We start from the raw sequence: 22,957 nt of genomic DNA on the forward strand, positions 1-22,957 counted from the left end.
GGCCATCCGGTTGGACAACAGGTTGCGGGAGCGACGCCGGGAACGGGAGAAGGAGCGACGACCGGAGGCAACGGACACGGCTGCTCAGCCGGTGTCGGCCACATCCGCGGGGCGCTTTTTCGACGCCCCGCCCCCTGACGCTTCGTGGCGACGCTCTCCTGCCGGAGATGGCGTCGAGCCTATGCAGCTGGGAGGAGGGCGGCTCTCTGCGACGGAGCGCACGGACCGGTGGAGAGACCAGGCGTGCCGATATTGTGGTCGGCCCGGACACCTATCGGCCAAGTGTTGGAGGCGGCCTGAGAGGCGTCGGGACGTCGCATCCGTTCCAGCCACAACCATTCCATCCCAACGTGACATCCAGTGTGAGTACTCCCAGTCCATGGGATCAGTTAACACAAAAAGACTACAATTGTCAGGAGAAATGACATGGGGTGGGGTGAGGGCAAAGATGACGGCGTTGGTGGATTCTGGGGCGGACGACTGTATTGTCGACCCGAAGATTGTTAACGCCTTGAAATGTCCGGTGGTTAGACTCGAGAGAACCAAGGAGATGTATGACCTCAACGGGCGCCTCTTGGGTGTAATTACACACAGAACAGAGAGTCTACAACTGCGTCTATCGGGAAACCACGTGGAAACCAGACAGTTCTTCATTATGCCGTCCCGGTCTGCCCCAGTGGTCCTGGGTCTGACTTGGCTGGCCAGGCATAACCCTGACATAAACTGGGGCATGCCCAGGTTGGAGAGATGGAGTTTGTTCTGTCACTCGCATTGCCTGCAGTCAGCGGTGAATGACCACGGTGGCCCAGCCGAAGCAACTATAGAGTTGATTAACCTGGATGATGTGCCAGCGGAATACCACGACTTACGGGAGGTTTTTAGTAAGGACCGGGCCATGTCTCTCCCCCCGCATCAACCTTATGATTGCTCGATAGAACTGGTTCCTGGGGCACCGCTGCCTAGTACACGCCTGTACCAAATTGCCAAGCCGGAACTCCAAGCCCTAAAGGAATATATCACAACGTCACTGGCGGCCGGGCTGATTCGGCCTTCCAAGTCGCCGCTAGGGGCAGGATTTTTCTTCGTTGAAAAGAAAGACAAAACACTACGCCCTTGCATCGATTTCCATGGGTTGAATGACATAACTATTAAAAACAAATATCCTTTGCCGCTAATGGACTCAGCATTCGCTCCCTTACATTCGGCTACGGTGTTCACCAAATTAGACCTTCGTAGTGCCTACCATCTGGTTAGCATAATGGAGGGCGATGAATGGAAAACAGCGTTTAAAACACCCATTGGGCATTTCGAGTATTTGGTTATGCCGTTTGGCCTCTCAAACGCTCCCGCAGTATTCCAGGGGTTCATTAATGACGTCTTACGTGACATGCTCAATCACTTTTGTTTTGTGTACCTTGACGACATTTTAATCTTCTCGAGAAATCTAGCAGAACATCGGCAACACGTTCGGCTGGTTTTGGAGCGACTGCTGGAGAACCGGCTATACGTAAAAGCCGTAAAGTGTGCGTTTCACACCAGTTCGGTCCAGTTCCTCGGCTATATTGTGGAGAGGGGTCAATTAAGAGCCGACCCGGCCAAGATCCAGGCCGTGGTCGAGTGGCCAACACCCACGTCCAGAAAACACTTGCAGAGGTTACTAGGGTTCGCTAATTTCTACCGTCGGTTCATCCGCAACTATAGCTTAAAAGCGGAACCTCTGACAAGGCTTACATCCACCAAGATTCCATTTATTTGGACTCGGCAGGCTGAGGCCGCTTTCGTTAAATTAAAATGATTATTTTCGCGTTCACGGGTTTTGACACGCCCTAACGAGGCTCTTCCATTTGTCGTCGAGGTCGATGCTTCAGAGACATGGGTGGGGGCAGTGTTGTCCCAACAGTCCCCGGTTGACCAGAGGCTGCATCCCTGTGCCTTCTTCTCTCGTCGGCTCAACCAGGCGGAGCGCAACTACGATGTGGGCAACCGTGAGCTGCTGGCCATTATCTTTGCGTTGCAGGAGTGGCGGCACTGGCTGGAGGGCGCGGCGGAACCCTTCCAGATTTTTACGGACCACTACAACTTGTCGTACCTCCGGTCCGCTCGAAGATTGAATCCCCGTCAAGCACGCTGGGCCCTGTTCCTAACCCGTTTCAATTACACCATCACTTACCGACCAGGAGCCCGGAATACCAAGCCGGATGCCTTGTCCCGCATACACGGTCCAGCCGCCGAGGGGTCTCCACCTGAAACTATCGTGCCGGAGAACAGAGTATTGGGAGCCCTCCAGTGGGAGGTAGAGCGGAAGGTGGTGGAAGCAGCTGACGACACGCAGACCCCGGTAGCGTGCCCTGAGGATAAGTTGTTTGTGCCCACACACCTTCGGCAAGAGGTGCTACAGTGGGGGCACGCATCGAAGGTGGCATGTCACCCTGGGGTGGGTCAAACTCTGTCCCTGATAGCGCAGAGATTTTGGTGGCCCGGGCTACGCAAGGACATTAAGGACTATGTCACGTCCAGTACAGTGTGTGCCCGTAATAAGCCCTCTCGCCATAAGCCATCCGGCCAGCTCCACCCCCTGCCCATTCCCCACCGTCCTTGGTCGCATGTGGCGTTGGATTTCGTTACCGGGCTACCTTCTTCCAACGGGCAGTCGGTGGACCGATTTTCTAAAATGGCACACTTTATCGCCCTGCCCAAGTTGCCCACCTCGTTGCAAACAGCGGATATCCTGATAAGGGACATTTTCAGGATCCACGGGATACCATCGGACCTCGTCTCCGATAGGGGGCCTCAGTTCGTGTCCCGGGTGTGGAAGGCCTTCTGCAAGTCTTTGGGGGCTACGGCTAGCCTGTCTTCGGGCTATCACCCCCAATCTAATGGGCAGACGGAGCGAGCTAACCAAGACTTGGAGGCGGCGCTCCGATGTGTGTGCCATCAACATCCTTCCTCGTGGGCGTCCCACCTCCCATGGGTCGAATACGCCCACAACACTCTCGTGTGCTCTGCCACAGGTCTGTCCCCGTTCAACGCGGCCTGTGGGTATCAACCCCCCTTGTTTCCTTCCCAGAAGGGCAAGGTTGCCATTCCCTCGGTCCATACCCACCTCCGCCGGGCTCGCAGAGTTTGGCAGGACGCCAGGAAGGCCCTGTGCCGCACCACGGACCGCAACAAGCAACTCGCGGACAGGCACCGGATCCCGGCACCATCCTACCGACCGGGACAGAAAGTTTGGCTCTCCACTCGGGACCTGCAGTTGGCGGGGAGTTCCAAGAAGCTGGGGCCTTGGTTTGTCGGCCCATTTGAAGTTGACTCTGTGATCAACCCGGTGGCAGTTCGGCTCAACCTGCCACCCACACTCAAGGTGCACCCAGTTTTCCACACGTCCTTGCTCAAGCCTGTCTCTGCCAGCCTATTGTGCCCGCCGGCCGCAACCCCGCCGCCTCCCCGGGTCGTAGGTGGGCAGCCTGTCTACACGGTGAGGGCCATTCTGGACTCTCGAAAGCGTGGCAGAGGGATGCAGTATCTGGTCGACTGGGAGGGGTACGGTCCCGAGGACCGCCAGTGGATCCCCCGCTCCTGGATTTTGGACCAGTCACTCGTCCGTGACTTCCATGCATCGCATCCTTCTCCGCCGGATGGTCCGCCTGGGGGCGTTCGTTAGTGGGGGGGTACTGTCATGATTGGGGTCAGCTGTTTCTGCTTCCCTTTCAGTCACCGGGGAAACAGCTGGAGGGCGGAGCCCGCTAAACACACCTGCTGTTCATCAGACCAAGATAAAGGCCTGGCAGAAGCAGCAAGAAGTGTCGGGTTATTACTCCAAGACGCTATTCACCTGACCCGACTGAACAAGCTTCTACAAGAATCTACTCCTGATTCCCATGACTTGATTTTTGTCCGCCTTCGAGCGTGATTTTGGTTTTGCTTTTTGTCCGCCCTTGAGCATGATTTTGTGTTTGCTTTTGTCCGCCCTCGAGCGTGATTTTGGTTTTGCTTTTTTGTCCGCCCTTGAGCGTGATTTTATGTTTGCTTTTGTCCGCCCGCGAGCGTGATTTTTGTGTTGGTTCGTTTGGTGGATTAAAACTACGTTATCCACATCCCTGCCGTGGCTCTCCTACTTTCATGCATTTGGGTCCTCCACTCACACACCATGACACCAACGATAACCATGACTTCAAACTGGTCATAAACCTGAATAACAGAGCAAACAAAAATTACAACCTTGCATTGCCAAACAGCAGTGAACCAATGTAATATGAATATGAAATAACCATAACCAAAAATATTCACTTCAGATCAAGCCTATCCGTGTGAAAATTGTTTGTTCATCTATTTTTACTCCAACCATGTCCATCTATTTTTATTCCAACCAGACGTGATTCTGGGGCAATGTCTGGGCCTGAGGTTGTAACGGCCTGTGAGAGCCGGGTCGGTCGTAGACCCAGGCGAGAGACCATGGGGAACAGTGTCGGCTTCATGATCAGAGTCAATGTCCGTTGACTCAAAGGGAAATGGATCAAGGTCAGCATCAGCATCCACGAAAGGGGCCTGAGAGTCAGTGTCCAAAATATAAGAGGCCCCAGTCTCAGAAGGAGAGGAAATCAATTGTCTCTTGGCAGTAAGAGAATCCCAAGTATGGAACGGCTGCATATTCACAATATGATAAACCCCAGCATCAGTCCACCAAAGTGAGAATCATAGAAACCTGACCAATAAGCAGAGCGACGTCAGGAGGGCCTTGCAAGAGTCCGGGGAGGGAATAGTGAAAGTGAATCTGTTAGAGATGGGACGTTTGACACTGAGACTCCGGAGCGTGTGTCAGCCGAGTGAGACAGACTGCTCGAAACAATGTATCAAAAGCCCCGATGAAACCTCCGTGATCACGTGCTGATGACGTATGGGGCTTCATGCGCGCTAATGAGATACCGGAAATTACGTAACTGATTCAATTGTTTTGGCGCGGTGTCAGCTGTTAAAAGGAGACACCGAAACAACCACTGCCTCCCCCCGGGGGAGTCCCCCGCGCCCACAGCCTTTTGAGAGAAAACTGACTTGAGAGAGCTTTAGGATGGAGAATTCCAATGCAAGAAAATTATCTCGTGTTTGGCAACACTTTGACGTTGTGTCACCCACAAAGGTAAGATTTTAATTATTTGGCATAATATAAATGGTATATTATCAGCATCATTGTAGTGTTGTATTTACTATTGTACAGTTTTGCTAAATGGCTCACCGCAACATTTGCAATAATAAATGGTTACAGAAAATGAATTAATATTACTGTATCACTTTTAATAATGTTAAAACTTTAAAGGATTTAAAGGTCGCTGGCAATCTTGGCTGTGTTACCTACATTTAAAAATATCACAGCCTGCAGTATGTCCATAGTAACCATAATAATATCTTGATTGTTTCAGTATTGCATAACAATCAGAGGTGAGGTACTTACAGTATACATATATGATATGAAAAGTGGCACTATTATGTTTTAATGAATGTAATGTTATGCTGCTGAAACTAAATTTCCCTATCTATCTTTACTTTGATTTATTAATCCAGTGCAAAAATGATTATCTGTCATATTTTTCTTTTCTAGATATTTGAAGGACAAACTGCTTCCCCGGACGGAGAAGCCACTACAATATTGGTTTCTCCACAAAGCCACATACCCACAGCTGTATCCAGTGGCTCTGCAGTACCTCTCACCACCAGCATCTTCAGTCCCCTATGAGAGGATGTTCTCAAAGGCTGGTGAAATTGTCAGCCAGAGAACAAGGCGCTTGAAGGCCAACACAATAGAGCAAATATTGTTTTTGAATAATAACTTATAAAACAAATAAATATAAAAAGTTGGGCACAAGCACAATTCCCTCATGTAGATATTTGGTTCACTTTATGTTCACCTTCCATGTGTACCTGATGATCATTAGACAGACACAAATGTAAGACTGGATGTACTGGTGTTATGTTGGAATATAAAATCAGGCAAATCACTTTGAAGATTATAGCTGCTATGACTCCAGCTGACCACCAGATGTCACCGGTACGATCTATCTTATGGGGCTTTGAAGCTTCGACACTTTTTCCAAAGCAATTAGCCGAAAGCCTCAAAAGCGTCACAAGGCTTCATTTTCCCATCTCTAGAATCTGTGACAACACACGTATAAATAAGCGACGCAAAACAACACTAACCAAATGAGCCTCGAGGAACTCACCCGAGAGCAGAATCAATGTATAATTGTCTTAACAGTCTCCTCTTGTTAAGTAGTTTATATGGTTAAGACGTTTCCTCTTGTTGAGTAGTTCAAATGTTTGAAACGACCACCAAGTAAGCCGAGCCACAGCAAGGACAGCGTGCACCATCGACAGTGGAGCAGGAGACAACAAACAAGGCGACAGTGGGCTCTTAAAAGGGACATTCTCACTCAATCAAGAGCACCACAGCTGGGTCTAGTTGACACTGATGACAGACGAGCAGGCAAGAGCCAGCAGCTCTTAAAGGGACAGCCCCACATATAAGCAGCAGGGTTTAAACTACACTGGTTACATGTGCTTTGTGAAGGGAGCGGCTGGCAAAGGCCACAACATACTCCCGACCCTTGTCATCCTTTTGCAGAAAAGTGTCACATGCATCCGTGTGGATGAAGAAAGGACGCTCAAAGTTGGAGAATGACATGACAGGAGCCGATGTGACACAATCCTTCAAGATGTCCGTGACTCTCTGGCAGTCGTCGTCCCAGTTGAAAGCTGCATCTTTCCTTGAGAGCGTGAAGAAGCTCAGTATGACAGCCATAATCTTAACTGAAGCGACGATAATGTCCAGTTAGGCCAAGGAACTGTCCGACATGCTTTAATATGGTGGGGGTACCAAACTCCTTGACTGCATTAACCTTGTCCGGATCCGGTTTAATACCAGCCGATGTGATGCGGTATCCGAGGAAGGTGAACTCTTTGAGGCAGAACTGGTACTTCTTGAGTTTCAGTGACAGGCCAGCAGCCTGGAGTCTATCCAGCACTTCCTCCAGAACGGCTAAGTACTGCTCAAAGGTAGGTGAGGCAATAACAATGTCGTCAAGGTAGACTGCACAAGTTTTGTAAATGAGGCCGGCAAGCACAGAGTTCATGAGTCTCCTGAAGGTTGCAGGTGCGTTGCAGAGGTAGTTCCCGAAAATGGAAGAGACCACTGTGAGAAACGGAGGCTGTTTTTGGTCTAGAATTCTCCGAGACAGCAACCTGCCAGTAGGCTCGAGCCAAGTCCAATTTTGAGACAAACTTATCCCTTGCCAAAAAGCCCAAAGACTCATCCACTCAAGGTAAAGGATATAAATATTTTTGAGTCACTTGATTGAGACCACGGAAGTCCACACAGAACCTTGGGTCCGTGGCAGCTCTGCTGACAATGACTACCGGGGCTTGCCCAAGGACTAATAGAAGGTTCACTGATAATGTCCTTTAACATTTCTTGCACCTGGTCTTCAATCACACATTTCTTTGCAGGTGATGTGCGATAGGGTGGAGATTCACAGGTTTTGCATCACCAGTCTCAATGACATGTTCAGTGAGTGATGTTCGACCGAGATGACGTCAAACATGGGAGAAAACTTGGTGAGCAGACCAAGCAAAGTGTCCTTGTTGTATTCCAAAAGGCATGCTTAAGAAACTTTTCCTGAAAAGTCCGAGTGACGTCAGTCCATTGATGCTAGCGTCTCATTGATGCTAGGGTAGGGGATGTCATCCATATAGATTGTCCTTGTGGGAATGCGGATAAACACAGAAGCTTTTGTCATGAAAACCATTCCCAGGATGAAAGAAGACAAATTTGGTATGATAGCAAAACGCTGGTAAAAATGTTTGTTCATTAATCCAATATTGAGCCAAAAGACAACTTCAGGGATGCAGGGAGCGTTATTGGCAAAGTCTGGGGCTACACCACTCACCGGCTTTGCTGGGGTAAGTGCCATTAGTTTGAACAAGGTCTGCACGTACAGCTGAGAGGGAAGCACCCGTATCAAGAGTAGAATCCACACAAGTTGCATTGAAGTTCACAGTTCACTTTCGTTCTCAGAGGAGTAGTCCAGTGCACGTCCCAAAAATTGTCCTCTAAGTGGCCAAGAATCGGTCCATCCTGAGTCGGAGGCGAGTGAGGCTCATTCAGCGACTGGAGGGAGGTTGGCCCCTGCAAACGTTCTCCCTCCCCTGTAGTTTCCCAACTGCCTGCTATGCTGTGGGGCTGCAGTGCCGTCCTTATCGGTTTCTTGTAGGCCCGAGACAGAGGGATCTGGAACTGATGGTTGCACCGAGCGGGACCCTGTTGTACAAGCAGCGGCTTGAGTAGAAAATTGTTTGCTGTTGCAGTTGGGGCAGGTGCGTGAGGTGTACCCTGACAGAGAGCATTTGAAACAGTCATGGTCAGGTTTACGTTGCTCTTTATGACAAAAAATTGTCTGCGGCACACTTGGTTCCATCACTGAGAGATGCTGGTGCCATACAGGGCAACTTATTTTTCAAGAGAGTGGTTACTAATCAGTTCAATTTGTTCCTTTTCAGACGGCAGGCTTTTAAGTTTGTTAAACTCATCCGTCCAAAGAAAACAGCGTTGCACTCACTGTTGAGTCCAGGAAGTAGTCGGGACCCGCTCCAACCTCACTTCAGCGAAGTGAGGGAAAGACGTCCGTGTGTCCGCCAAGGCTCGGGTTTTCCGAAAAACACTCACTTTAGGCAGATTAGAGTCCTTGATGGATATCAAAACTCGACCGAGGTCCAGTGGGAAAAGTATGTTCGGGCACCAGTTGTAACGCTCGCGGGCCGATCGGCCATGGATAGCGCAGCGGGTCAGAAAAAAAAACGTGAGCAACAAAAGGATTGGCAGTCCACGGATTCACTTTATTAAGCCAAAAGAAAAACAATTGGCTCAGCGCCACCACACGTTACAATGACCGTAGCTTCCACGGCATAAAAAGAAAACATTCACCACCAAATAAAATAAGTGCTACACATGCGCACAAAAAACAAAGAAGCTCCACCCTGTGGAGCGGGGCAACACTGCCAATTGTTATACTACACATCGGCAGCTTTCAGTTGAGACCTATTTTGAAAAATCCGATTGGCAAAAATAAATTACGTTTAAAGTTGCTAACAGGCGTTTTGACAGCAAAGGCTTACACTCAACTTTGGGTTGGTGACTTTGGTGTCTGCCATTGCAACAAAAACAAAATGGCATTGACTTTCACACCCGTTTTGCACTCTACACATTGCCAGAAAAGAAAAGAAGAAAAGAGAAGGACCCTCGACTTCACGACTGGATTCAATCTGACATTCCTCAACAATGACAACCTAATTGGAGAGACAGACCGTGAATGGCAAAACATAATTTACTAAATTTTAAACAAACATTTATTTATCTTTATTTATTACTTTAGTTTAGTTACATAATTCACGTAACACAACGTGATTTGTATTGTCTGCATTAACTAAAAAAAAATAATAATAATTCAGCCATCTTTGTCGTTTACATTTGCCTCAAACACTGGCCATGGAGATTTTTTTGTCATTCCAATTGAAATAATTCCGATTGAAGATCTGTGGTCACCTGTTTACACGTGTCATGATCAGATCTGCCATGTTCCGCTCCGTTAATCAGATCAGCCCCGCGGCAGCCGTGACACACACAGACATCAATCACGTAATTGATCAAGATTAGTTCATTTGTCATTTAGCACAATAGTTGTGATAGTTTTAACATTTTTATTGAAGCAAAATCTTGACAAAAAAAAGTTCCAAGTACTTTAAAACAAGTTATCCCCTCGCAGACAAACACTTGTCAAGATGCCGCCATTTTTTAAAGGGCAGTAACAACGTCACGACGCATTTACGTCAAGACAGCGCATGTGCATACTAGGGATATAACGATATTCAAACATCACCATACGATAATTATCACGATATTGTGGGGAGGTTGGCAATATAAAAAAGATCACAATATTGTAAGCCAAATGAGCTCATACAAAAAAACACACACACAATATTGTGCTTTTGTACACAACAGCAATGTATACAAACAACCTACAATCTCTAATGACACTTAATATTGAGGCACTCACTTGCTAATGCACGCACAATCGCACATATTGAGTTCCTCCACATATTGATTCGGTTCACAAGCATATTACGTTCTCCTTCATCTGCCCTCTCCAGGCAGGCATTGCATATTAGTAACAACTAATTGCTTTCCCCCTAATTAATCCACATTCATATTGTTTTAGCCTTTTTATTACTCAAAAAGTACCACTGCAGACTTTTGATGTGCATTAGCAACAAACAGTTCCCCAATAGCTCACTAGATGGCGAGCTCTCTCAATTTCAAAATGTCTGCCTTCTTGGCTTCACTGAAATTGATTTTCTAGGCATCAATTACATGTAAGCATCACTACCAATCTCCTTTATTTTGAAACCAATACTGCATAAGATGACTCAGGAGAATATAGAGATAGAGTATATGTCAATTTGTAGGTTTTATCTCCTCTAGGTTTTACCCCAGGGGCAGCTGTACAGACGCTCCCCTACTTACGAACATTTGAGTTACGAACAACGGTACATACGAACATTTCTGCGCGTACAGTATGTCGAAAAATGTTCGGAAAGAAATGCTGTAAGTTAGATTTTGTATTGCGCGTAGTGCTTCTTTCCGCCGCTAATACCGACGATTGGCGCTGTGAGAGCTCATTGGAGGCTGAGCAACGTGGCGAGGAGGAGGAGGAAGAAACGCCGGTCCCCATGAAGCAGGAAATAACTTTTGAAGCCGATTCCAGCGACGACGAAGAATCTCTCATGATATAAAATCCTCCTCTTCCTCCTCCTCCATCATCTCCTTAAGCATCGAGTACATCTTCCAAAAGTAAGTTAAACTTCATTTTATTTATCTTATTACGTACATGTACATACTGTGTGTGTGTCTTTCGCTCTCTCTCTCTAACATACGTAGTACAGTACAGTACTGTACGTATTCTCTCCATTTTATTAAAAGTTTTTTTCAGTACAAACCAATGCAGGTTACTTGTACAAGCCTTAAACATACTTATATAAACCTTCAATATACTTATATAGCCTTTAAACATAAATTATAATACAAAATATAGTACTGAAGCAACTTACGAACAAATTCACCTTACGAACGATCGTCCGGAACGTAACTCGTTCGTAAAGTGGGGAGCGTCTGTATTTCATTGTTGCAGATTTGTAACATGTACCAATGGATGCCACGTGCTTTATCTATTGGTTTGTCTATATTTTGAGCAACAATCAGTACCATGGTTATTTTCCTATCACCAGTGTTTACTTATTACTTTGAGGTGTCATTGATGGTATATCCTATGGAAAATTAAATAATTTTGGAGTGAAGCTACACACAGAGGCAGATTTAATCGAAATAAATAATAGTAACCATAACTGATGGGTTGATGTCAGACTAGACTCAGTAGTGGGCAAACTCAGTCCTCGAGGGCCGGAGTCCTGCAGGTTTTGGATGTTTCCCTGCTCCAACGCAGCTGATTCCAATCCACAGGATCGTTATCAGGCTTATGCAGAGCTTGCTGATGAGTTGGTCATATATCAGCTGTGTTGGAGAAGGGAAACATCCAAAACCTGCAGGACCCTGGCCCTTGAGGACCAAATCTGCCCACCCCTGGGACTCTAGACTGATTCGATTATTTTCCCATTCGTGCTGATAAACGATGCAGACTGTGTAAGAATGGCTAAACGCAAATGCAAGTACTTTCGTGCTTTACAGAGGACAAAATTTGTTTCTTGAACTACCACACGAAGAAGTGACATTCAGACATGGCCTTCTCAATTAGGATTTGAGATTTTGGTGTAGGATTGGTATTATAGTTTGATGCAAGTGGATCAAAAGTTGTTATTGTTATTATTGTAATTTTGTTCCTACTATTGTAATTAACTATTTTCCATGTTTTTTTACTCACCAAGTTGTTTTGTTATTCTGCCACTGTAAACTATTTTGTAACAATGTTTTGAAACCTGCTATGCAAATATAGTTAGTGTTCAATGTTACAAATCTGCAACATCCTCGAATGCATTGTATGTGAAGATTTCGCAAAAAAAAAAAAAAAATCTGAATTGTACACTACTACCTCATATGATAATTTCCCCAAATATCAGATTTTTTCCTGTTACTAAAGATTAATTTGAGCCTGAAAGGGTTAGCGTGGATTTTAAACATAGAAGGGCCAACACATGCCTTGTGAAAATTAAACGTCACAAAAAAAAACCTAGCGGGCCGTGTTGGGGTGGGGAGCGCTCCTGGCTCCTGGGTTTGCTCTCCGGCCCGGGGGTTGTGCCTTGGCACTGCCGTGGCCTGGGGGCCCCTAGGGGGTTGCGCTTGCTCTGTCCTGGCCGGAGTGGAAAGCTCCCATCTTTGGTGGAGGTTTTCATGCATGCCAGATACATCACACCAGCATCTACTGGAATTCAAACACAATCTGCTTCTTCCTCTGGTCGTTGACTCGGTGGAGGCTGATGTCTGTGGATCTCACCCTGCTTCATCTATCCTTCCTTCCTTTCCCCAGTCTTTCCTTTGGTCTCTTGAGGTCTCCCTAATTTGTTGGAATTCAGATATTTTGGGGTTGATGAAAGGTTCTGGTTAGTAACCCGGCGGGTAGTAGGTGTTGGTCGGTGCTGGATTTCACTTTTCTTTATTTTCTTTGATCCTTCCTCGGGTCTCCTGACAACTTCACGACTCTAGCTGGACTCTGAAGTATTCGGTTTAGGTGAATGGTATGGGATTTTTAATAGGTTTTAGGTGAATGAATGAGCACACACTCACACGCACACACATATGCACACACACACACCCGCACATGCACATACTCACGCACGTACAAAAAAAGAAAAAGAGAGAGAAAATAGAGAGAGAGAGAGAGAGCGAGCAATGATGATGAAATGTCGAATCGGTAAGATTACCGAATGAACAATACTGAGCTCGCTCTAAAAAACAACAACAAAAAACTAAATTAGCCACTACAGGGTGCTAGAATTCCACAAATGGAAATCAACCTGACTTTTTAACAGATGTGCTGCTTTTAAAGGGACTGCAACCTGAAGAATCAACTTTTTGGAGCTTTTAGCCATGTTAAAAAGCTAATTCCTCACCAAAAACATGATCATAGTTGTGTTTTCCTCTATTCGCCCCTGTATGAGAAATTCTAGGTTATTCTGCTCTCCAAGCACCAGCCCCTACCAACCTGAGAAAACAAGCTGTTGGCACAGTTTGACGTCATCGCGTGCAGCCCCACCCCCGCACCGCACCGCCTCTGTGGACTAAACGCACGCCCACTTTCCCTCTCTGAGACCTCTCTCCATGGGATGATGACAAAAGTAGCCTTTATCAATAAACATTCTGTCCAAATGAATTCAAAGCAATCAATTATTCTTTACATTTGCAATACCAAAGTGCAATGAAATGACAATTGGCTGTCTAAAAATCCATTGGCTGACACTCGTGTAAACTACAAGTAAACATTTGCGCTGTAGAACTTAAATTAATATATGGTGTAGTGGATAGTGCGCCTCCCCCTCCTCCTTTCCTTTAACCTCTCTGCTCCCCTCCTCTTCCACGATTTCTTGCGGCAAGGACCTGCTTTGTTTCAAATGTTTATTCAAGAATTGATGGCTTGCGTGACCAAACGCCGAGATCTTCGAGCACTTCAAACTCAATGTCAGAATCGGGATCCAGGACGTGCGGCTCCACAATATGTTCTTCCATCTTTGTTTACTGTTTACTGTTTTCTGTTTTCGTGGGCGTTGCGTGAAGCAGCCGGATCGGTCAACGTCATGAGAGGGGCGCGGCAGCCCCAGGGGGTTTTACTGAACCGAGCGTTTAACTTTCGGTCAAGAAAAATAGCAACCGAAATAACTCATATTTCATTAGAAATTCCATCACGATTGTGTCAAAGGTAAGATTTCATCATTATATGCCTATAGTTAACTGTGGAAGGGCTTAAAATATCATGGTGTGGTCCCTTTAATATCGTGACATGACGATGATGATATTGTGGCAGTTTTAATATCGCAAATCGCCAAATTGCTATTATCGTTACATCCCTAGTGCATACCGAACTTGTCATTCCGATTAAATTGTTGTTATGCGCGTTGATCGGATTATCAATCGACATAAACCACACCTCTCGTTCGGAATAAAATCTTGATCGGAATGGGCCTGATTGGGTCCGAATATTCCCAATGGAGTGTGTACTGAAGCACTTTTATTCTGATAAGGTTTTTAATCCGAATAAATGTGAACATGTTACCATAGCCACTTTGAGGTTGGAACTGTGACAATCAGAGTGGATTCAATTCGACAGCCAAACTTCCTTGAATGCAGCAAATGTTCAATTTATTATTTTCTTTTTACTTCATGCATTTGCAATGCCTTGTCTTTAGGTAAGTAGTACGCAGTTCGGTTTTTAGCCAAGCCTTTCTCATTTTCGGTTTCCGCCTAACATTTTAATTTCGGTGCATCTGTACTGGTAACGATCCTGATCATTTGAATCAAGTGCGTTGGAGGAGGGATCCTGCATGTTTTGGATGTTGGGGACCCCAGATTTAGAATATAGAAATATTAGGGAGCCTTCCTTAAAATGTGAAGCATAGAATTGTCTCAAAACCAAGTACAGTGGAACCTCAGAGTTTGAACGTCCCGGAACTCGTACAATTCGGACTTCAACCAAAAAATCTGAATAAAAAATGCCTCGGAGTTTAAACTCATTTTCGGAGTTCCAACACCCAGGCAAAGCAAGCTAAGCCTAACATACCTTGAAAACGGGTAAACGAGCGAAGCTGAGCGAAGCTGAGCGAAGCTGAGCGAAGCCGAGCGAAGCCGAGTAATGCCGAATGCTCACGTTGCGGTAGTTGAGACGATGCACTGCTCATTTCCAGTCAGATCGTGAATACTCCCATTTTGATTTTTCTACGACAATTTTCTCCGCCATGGACCCAAAGAAAGACAACAGTGCCAGTGGCAGCAAAGAAAAACATACAGTGCTACGAACCACAGTAGAATTAGGAAGGAGATTATCGCACAGTTGTAACTACCGTGACTACTGTAAATACTGGCATGAGGACCCCCCTTAGCTGTTCAACAACATGCCTGACGTTAAACAATGCACGCAAGGACCGCTTAGTAGTCTTAACAATATGACCAATGTAAAATACACAAACTCAGCACTGAACTGAAGCTAGCATTAACATAGCATTTATCATCCACTGATGCCATCACACCACATCAGGTAAGGTAAAGTATTTTTATTGTTAAAATACTGTACTGTACTGTAAATGTAAAAAACATAAATAGAAATTAAAATAGGAACGTTCTGTTTTTGGAGCTTGGGAATGGATTAATTGCATTTACATTATTTCTTATGGGAAAAATGTTTCGAAGGTTGAACAATTCGGACTTTGAACACTTCGCAGGAACAAATTATGTTCAAACTCCGAGGTACCAACTGTATCAATATGCAGCTTTTAGACAGGGTGAAGCTTAGGTCGCAACAAAAGATAAATTTATCAATTGATTAAGAAGTCATTCATTATGTCACTCCTGACGTGTTCACAGTCATGTTCAAAGACATTTCAATAAACTGTAGTCAGTTACCTGCTCATGTCAAACAGAAAGCGGTCTGGTTTGGCCATACGCTCAAGCTCATGTTTGTGTTCCTCCAACAGTTCGATGTCACTTTTCTCAGGAACAAACTTTAGAAGCTTAATAACACACAAAAAATACATAATTACATATCAATAAATGCACTGAATTTTCCTGGTGTTGTCATGGCACAAGCCTCTTTTTCTTATTCTGATTCTGACCTTCTGATTCTGGCCATCAGATTCCAAATAAGGGGCGGTCGTTGATCAAGTGTTAATTTTTATTTTTTTTTGTGGCGTTAATAGAACTTTAAATTAACTATATGTTAACACGCTAATTTTAACATCCCATAGGGCTTAAAGTACTCCGGGACAGTGCCGGATTTCTGGTGTAAAAGCCACCAGCGCAATGACAAATCTAGCGAAGTAAAAGAGAAAAGGCCAACTTCAAAATAAACCTCCCCATGCCAAGTAATATGTGGAGCGCAATGCCAAGAACGCTTTTATTTGAAAGTTTTTCCCGGAAGTGTTTTGGCAGTTGCCGCGCAACAGATGACTTGACTTGTGTGTCTGCCATTCTTATTGCCGGCGTAAACAATTGCGACCAAAGTCAACAAAACAACTTCGTAGAGAAATTAAGGGAATTAAAAGAAGACTTAATTACGCTGACATTGTATTGCACGGTGCCTGTTGCCAGTGTTTAGGGCATCTACAGTGTTAGCGTGCTGACGGTGCTAGTGGCTGCAGCTAGAGTCATTGGACTACTTTTGAAAGGCAGTCTAATCGACGTGATAATTTGCACACTATGATGCTGACAGTCGGACACAGTTGCCGTTCCTAGAGATGAGTTTAAAAAAACGAGTTCACTCAATTGTGCAGTTGACAGTCGGCAAAATCACAACTGTGGTTCTGACGTCACTTTGTCTCACACACCAAAAACTACTCAACTCGGAATTTCATTTCATACAAAGTGCTGTACATGGAGTAAAAATCAGTCATGGAATAAAGACGGGTAAAAAACAAACAAAAAAAAAACACAAAATAGATTAATAATTATCTTAAGTGGGTAAATGAATAAGTCAATAAAATAACACAAGTAGGTAAGTAAATAAAATAAATACATGAATAATAAAATACAGCAGGCACCATAAAACATTGAAACAATGATGAGTCTCATGCCGAGTCAAACGCCAAAGAACAAAGATGTGTTTTAAGATTGGGTAGAGAGGGAGGTTGCCTAATATTTAACGGAAGGTCATTCCAAAATCCATAGGGACAGATTTGTCGAAAATCTCTTTTTTCTCTCTTTTTTTTTTTTTTCTTTTCTGGGAGATCTCAGTATTGATCATTTGAAATGTCATCATCATTGTTCTCCCTTTTTTTTTGTATGTGTGTTTGTGCGTGCGTGCGTGCGTGTGTGTGTGTGCGTGCGTGCGTGCGTGCGTGAGAAAGAAAAAAAAAAAAAAAGGAATTCCCATACCGTTCACCTAAACCGAACACTTCAAAATCCAGCCAGAGTCGTGGGGCCGCCAGGAGACCCGAAGGGGGACCAAAGAAAAGAAAGAAAAGCGAAGCCCAGCACCGACCAGACACCACCCACCGGGCCACTAACCTTCACCAACCCCAGAGACATCTAAACTCCAACAAATCAGGGAAACCTCAACGGCCCAAAGGAGAAACTGAGGAAAGGTAGAAAGGACAGACGAAGCAGAGTGAGATCCACAGACACCAGCCTCCACCGAATCAATGACCTGAGGGAGAAACAAATTGTGTCTGAGTCTCGATAGATGCTGGTGTGGTGGATCTAGCATGCATGAAAATCTCCACCAAGGAGGGGAGCCGTCGACCCCCGCCAGGACAGAGCAAGCGCAACACCTCAGGGCCCCCCAGGCCGCGGCCGCGCCAAAGGACGACCCCCGGGCCCCGTAGGGGCCACCGGCCGGAGAGCAAACCCCGGAGCAGGAGCGCCCCCCACCCCAACGCGGCCCGCGCCCCCAACCCAACGCAGCAGGACGGGGCACTGCAGGCCCACCAGGCACCCCACCGGCCCACAACCCCCGCTCCCCCCACGACCCACCCGCCCCCCCACCCCCGCCACCCACCCCAACCCAGCCCCAACCGCCCCCAGGTCCCCAAATCCCCAGACACCCTCCCCACCCCAGCACCCCCCACCCCGGCACCCTCACCACCACCCCCCCACCAACCAAGCTGCCCCCGCCCCCCGCCCCCACCCCCACCAACCGACAGCCCCCCAGCCCCCGACCCCAGACCCCGGGGACACACCGCACCCAGGCATCCGCGCCGAAGAGGGGGCCGGGCAGCGGAGCGGAGAGGGCACCCGCGACCACCCCACCACGCGGAGGGACGGAACACCAGGGGCAGAAGGGGAGATGGGGGCACCGGAAGACGGGCGGCATCCCCGAACCCCAGGCCCAGCGGGGAGAGGCCCCGGTCGTCACCCCAACGATCTAAGTGAAAAACTAACCCTGTTACTAAGTTCGCCAGCTCGCCGACTGGCGAACTCTACTCCTAAACCGTGTGTGACCCCACCCAGTGTATATACATAAAATCTTTTTTCTCTCTTTGAAGACAGAAAAATAATGTGCTGCTAAGCACAATTTAAGTTAAAAAAGAAGAAGAAAAAAAGTAAATTATCTAGAAAAGAAAGTTGGTCGATCATTATTAAGTGGAAATATATTTTGAATGTCTTCTGTATTAATAATTGTTCTATAACCATGCGAAAATATTATTTAGATCCTAATACCTGATTATTTAATATAATTTTCCGTAGGATATTTGAATATCTAAATAATCGATCACTGCACCACTAGAGGAGACTGCAACTTGCAGTACTATACTGTACTATACGAAATATAAATGGATAATGAAAGAGATGACCTGACACTTGGGGAGGATTTTCATGAGTTTCCCAAAAGTTCAGGCTCAGGATTTTATTTTACTTTAAGCTCTGTAATATATATACAGTGCTGCTCAAAAGTTTGTGAACCTCTTGAGCAATTTGGACTTTCCAATTGTTTCAACCTGATTTTGTTGTTCAATCTGAACCATTACATTTTAGATGAAATAACAGGTGAAGGTTTATCAATTCAATGCATTGTTCTTTCTTCTTCTTCTTTTTTTTTTAATCAATTGTGTAGTCAAAACTTAACTAGAAAAATTCCCGCGGAAATTTTGAATGGGACTGCTGACTCTTTGGTAATGAGCTGAACAGTTTAAAATTTAAACCACTGGAATCGCTCAAGAAATGTGGAAGTTAACCATAATCAACATCAACTAAAAGTATCTCACTGTCCCTGAACATGTATTTAAAAAAATGTAAATGAGCTGAACAGTTTAAAATTTAAACGACTGGAATCGGTCAAGAAATGTGGAAGTTAACTATAATCTAAAAATATGTCACTGTCACTTTAAGAGCGCACATCCATTTTTGACTTGGAGCCGTCACGCGCCCCACATTCCATTGAGATTGCATGAGAGAAGCACCCCTTCAACAAAAACCTCTCACGACTTAACGGTTGAAGATACAGATTCAAGAAATGACTCGTTAGAACGGCAAGGGTTTGAGGAACACGAGCATGTTCTCATTTTCTTAAACGGATAAAAAATGACCAAATGAGAGCAGGTTGAAAACTTATGATTTATCAGAAATGGAGAGAGCAAGGCGCCTGAAATTAACATGTACAAGACAGGCGAATTAGTCCGACTTCTCTTGCTTAAGGTGAAAATAAAGGTACTAAATGACACCTTAGCCAAATAAAAGTTAGTTTGTCTGAAAGAAGACACTCGTGACTACAAAATGTGAGAATTTGACGTCTAGTGACAAAAGATTGTGGCAGTGGTGACGAGTTGAAGTGAAATTTTTTGTAATACATTATTTGGTTCCCGGCACTGGATGGCTAATTAGCCAACAGAGTGTGTGAGAAAGCTAATTCAGCCACTGTCTTTGAACCCGAACAGGGGGGGGGGCTTTCATTCCTTAAAAAAGATTTCGACACTGAGCTAAAGATGGGAAAAATTCCTACAAAATGAGCTAAAATTCGTATCGGTCGGATAACGTATGCGCGCGCAGCGTGTCTTGGAAAAAGGTGCTTGAAGTGTGATTTTTTTTCCCATTCATTCCCAATGGGGAGTTAATTTGGGAGTTTTTTGGGAATAGCGTCGCCAAGGTAACTGGGAATTCTTAGAAAAATAATAGCGCAGCGAGTCAGATCGAGCCGCATCGTTTGATACCTCATTTGTGCCGGTGCGATGTACGGTACGGGCCGCATTTTAGCGGAAAAATCGTGGAATAATATATAATAATAATATTAACTAGAAAAATTCCCGCGGAAATTTTGAATGGGACTGCTGACTCTTTGGTAATGAGCTGAACAGTTTAAAATTTAAACGACTGGAATCGGTCAAGAAATGTGGAAGTTAACCATAAACAACATCAACTAAAAGTATCTCACTGTCCCTGAAAATGTATTTAAAAAAATGTAAATGAGCTGAACAGTTTAAAATTTAAATGACTGGAATCGGTCAAGAAATGTGTAAATTAACCATAATCTAAAAATATGTCACTGTCACTTTAAGAGCGCACATCCATTTTTGACTTGGAGCCGTCACGCGCCCCACATTCCATTGAGATTGCATGAGAGAAGCACCCCTTCAACAAAAACCTCTCACGACTTAACGGTTGAAGATACAGATTCAAGAAATGACTCGTTAGAACGGCATGGGTTTGAGGAACACGAGCATGTTCTCATTTTCTTAAACGGATAAAAAATGACCAAATGAGAGCAGGTTGAAAACTTATGATTTATCAGAAATGGAGAGAGCAAGGCGCCTGAAATTAACATGTAAAAGACAGGCGAATTAGTCCGACTTCTCTTGCTTAAGGTGAAAATAAAGGTACTAAATGACACCTTAGCCAAATAAAAGTTAGTTTGTCTGAAAGAAGACACTCGTGACTACAAAATGTGAGAATTTGACGTCTAGTGACAAAAGATAGTTGCCATGGTGACGAGTTGAAGTGACGTCACGCACCCACATTGCATTGAGATTGAATGAGAGACGCACACCTCAAAGAAGAGCCTCTCACGACTTAACGGTTGAAGATACAGATTCAAGAAATGGCTCGTTAGAACGGCAAGGGTTTGGGGAACACGAGCATGTTCTCATTTTCTTAATCGGATAAAAAATGACCAAATGAGAGCAGGTTGAAAACTTATGATTTATCAGAAATGGAGAGAGCAAGGCGCCTGAAATTAACATGTAAAAGACAGGCGAATTAGTCCGACTTCTCTTGCTTAAGGTGAAAATAAAGGTACTAAATGACACCTTAGCCAAATAAAAGTTAGTTTGTCTGAAAGAAGACACTCGTGACTACAAAATGTGAGAATTTGACGTCTAGTGACAAAAGATTGTGGCAGTGGTGACGAGTTGAAGTGAAATTTTTTCTAATACATTATTTGGTTCCCGGCACTGGATGGCTAATTAGCCAACAGAGTGTGTGAGAAAGCTAATTCAGCCACTGTCTTTGAACCCGAACAGGGGGGGGGGGGGCTTTCATTCCTTAAAAAAGATTTCGACACTGAGCTAAAGATGGGAAAAATTCCTACAAAATGAGCTAAAATTCGTATCGGTCGGATAACGTATGCGCGTGCAGCGTGTCTTGGAAAAAGGTGCTTGAAGTGTGATTTTTTTCCCATTCATTCCCAATGGGGAGTTAATTTGGGAGTTTTTTGGGAATAGCGTCGCCAAGGTAACTGGGAATTCTTAGAAAAATAATAGCGCAGCGAGTCAGATCGAGCCGCATCGTTTGATACCTCATTTGTGCCGGTGCGATGTACGGTACGGGCCGCATTTTAGCGGAAAAATCGCTGGAATAATATATAATAACTAGAAAAATTCCCTCGGAAATTTTGAATGGGACTGCTGACTCTTTGGTAATGAGCTGAACAGTTTAAAATTTAAACCACTGGAATCGCTCAAGAAATGTGGAAGTTAACCATAATCAACATCAACTAAAAGTATCTCACTGTCCCTGAAAATGTATTTTAAAAAATGTAAATGAGCTGAACATTTTAAAATTTAAATGACTGGAATCGGTCAAGAAATGTGGAAGTTAACCATAATCTAAAAATATGTCACTGTCACTTTAAGAGCACATACATTTTTGACTTGGAGACGTCACGCGCCCCACATTCCATTGAGATCGCATGAGAGAAGCACCCCTTGTACAAAAGCCTCTCACGACTTAACGGTTGAAGATACAGATTCAAGAAATGGCTCGTTAGAACGACAAGGGTTTGGGGAACACGAGCATGTTCTCATTTTCTTAATCGGATAAAAAATGACCAAATGAGAGCAGGTTGAAAACTTATGATTTATCAGAAATGGAGAGAGGAAGGCGCCTGAAATTAACATGTACAAGACAGGCGAATTAGTCCGACTTCTCTTGCTTAAGGTGAAAATAAAGGTACTAAATGACACCTTAGTCAAATAAAAGTTAGTTTGTCTGAAAGAAGACACTCGTGACTACAAAATGTGAGAATTTGACGTCTAGTGACAAAAGATCGTTGCCATGGTGACGAGTTGAAGTGACGTCACGCACCCACATTGCATTGAGATAGAATGAGAGAAGCACCCCTTCAACAAAAGCCTCTCGCGACTTAACGGTTGAAGATACAGATTCAAGAAAGGGCTCGTTAGAACGGCAAGGGTTTGGGGAACACGAGCATGTTCTCATTTTTTTAATCGGATGAAAAATGACCAAATGAGAGCAGGTTGAAAACTTATGATTTATTCGAAATGAAGAGGAAGAAGTCGCCCAAATTAACATGGGAGAGATAGGCGAGAGAGTCCAACTTCTACTCGCTTAAAGGGAAAATAAAGGTACTAAATGACACCTTAACCAAATAAAAGTTAGTTTGTCTGAAAGAAGACACTCGTGACTACAAAATGTGAGAATTTGACGTCTAGTGACAAAAGATTGTGGCAGTGGTGACGAGTTGAAGTGAAATTTTTTCTAATACATTATTTGGTTCCCGGCACTGGATGGCTAATTAGCCAACAGAGTGTGTGAGAAAGCTAATTCAGCCACTGTCTTTGAACCCGAACAGGGGGGGGGGCTTTCATTCCTTAAAAAAGATTTCGACACTGAGCTAAAGATGGGACAAATTCCTACAAAATGAGCTAAAATTCGTATCGGTCGGATAACGTATGCGCGCGCAGCGTGTCTTGGAAAAAGGTGCTTGAAGTGTGATTTTTTCCCATTCATTCCCAATGGGGAGTTAATTTGGGA

General features: G+C 44.9%; 1 protein-coding gene across 3 annotated transcripts in view; it reads right to left on the minus strand.

The window, feature by feature from the left end:
* The window catches only part of LOC144044373 (disheveled-associated activator of morphogenesis 1-like), a 143,239-nt gene that overhangs the window by 30,789 nt on the left and 89,493 nt on the right, over positions 1-22,957 (minus strand). For all 3 annotated transcript variants that reach the window (XR_013291274.1, XM_077558900.1, XM_077558778.1), the window contains exon 19: positions 15,662-15,768. Coding sequence is in view for 2 of the 3 variants with exons in the window: in XM_077558900.1 (XP_077415026.1) it covers positions 15,662-15,768 (107 nt within the window). In the remaining variant the exon portion in view is untranslated. The remainder of the gene's footprint in view (positions 1-15,661; positions 15,769-22,957) is intronic.

This window comes from Vanacampus margaritifer, chromosome 1 (assembly GCF_051991255.1).
Source record: "Vanacampus margaritifer isolate UIUO_Vmar chromosome 1, RoL_Vmar_1.0, whole genome shotgun sequence".
Lineage (NCBI taxonomy): Eukaryota > Metazoa > Chordata > Actinopteri > Syngnathiformes > Syngnathidae > Vanacampus > Vanacampus margaritifer.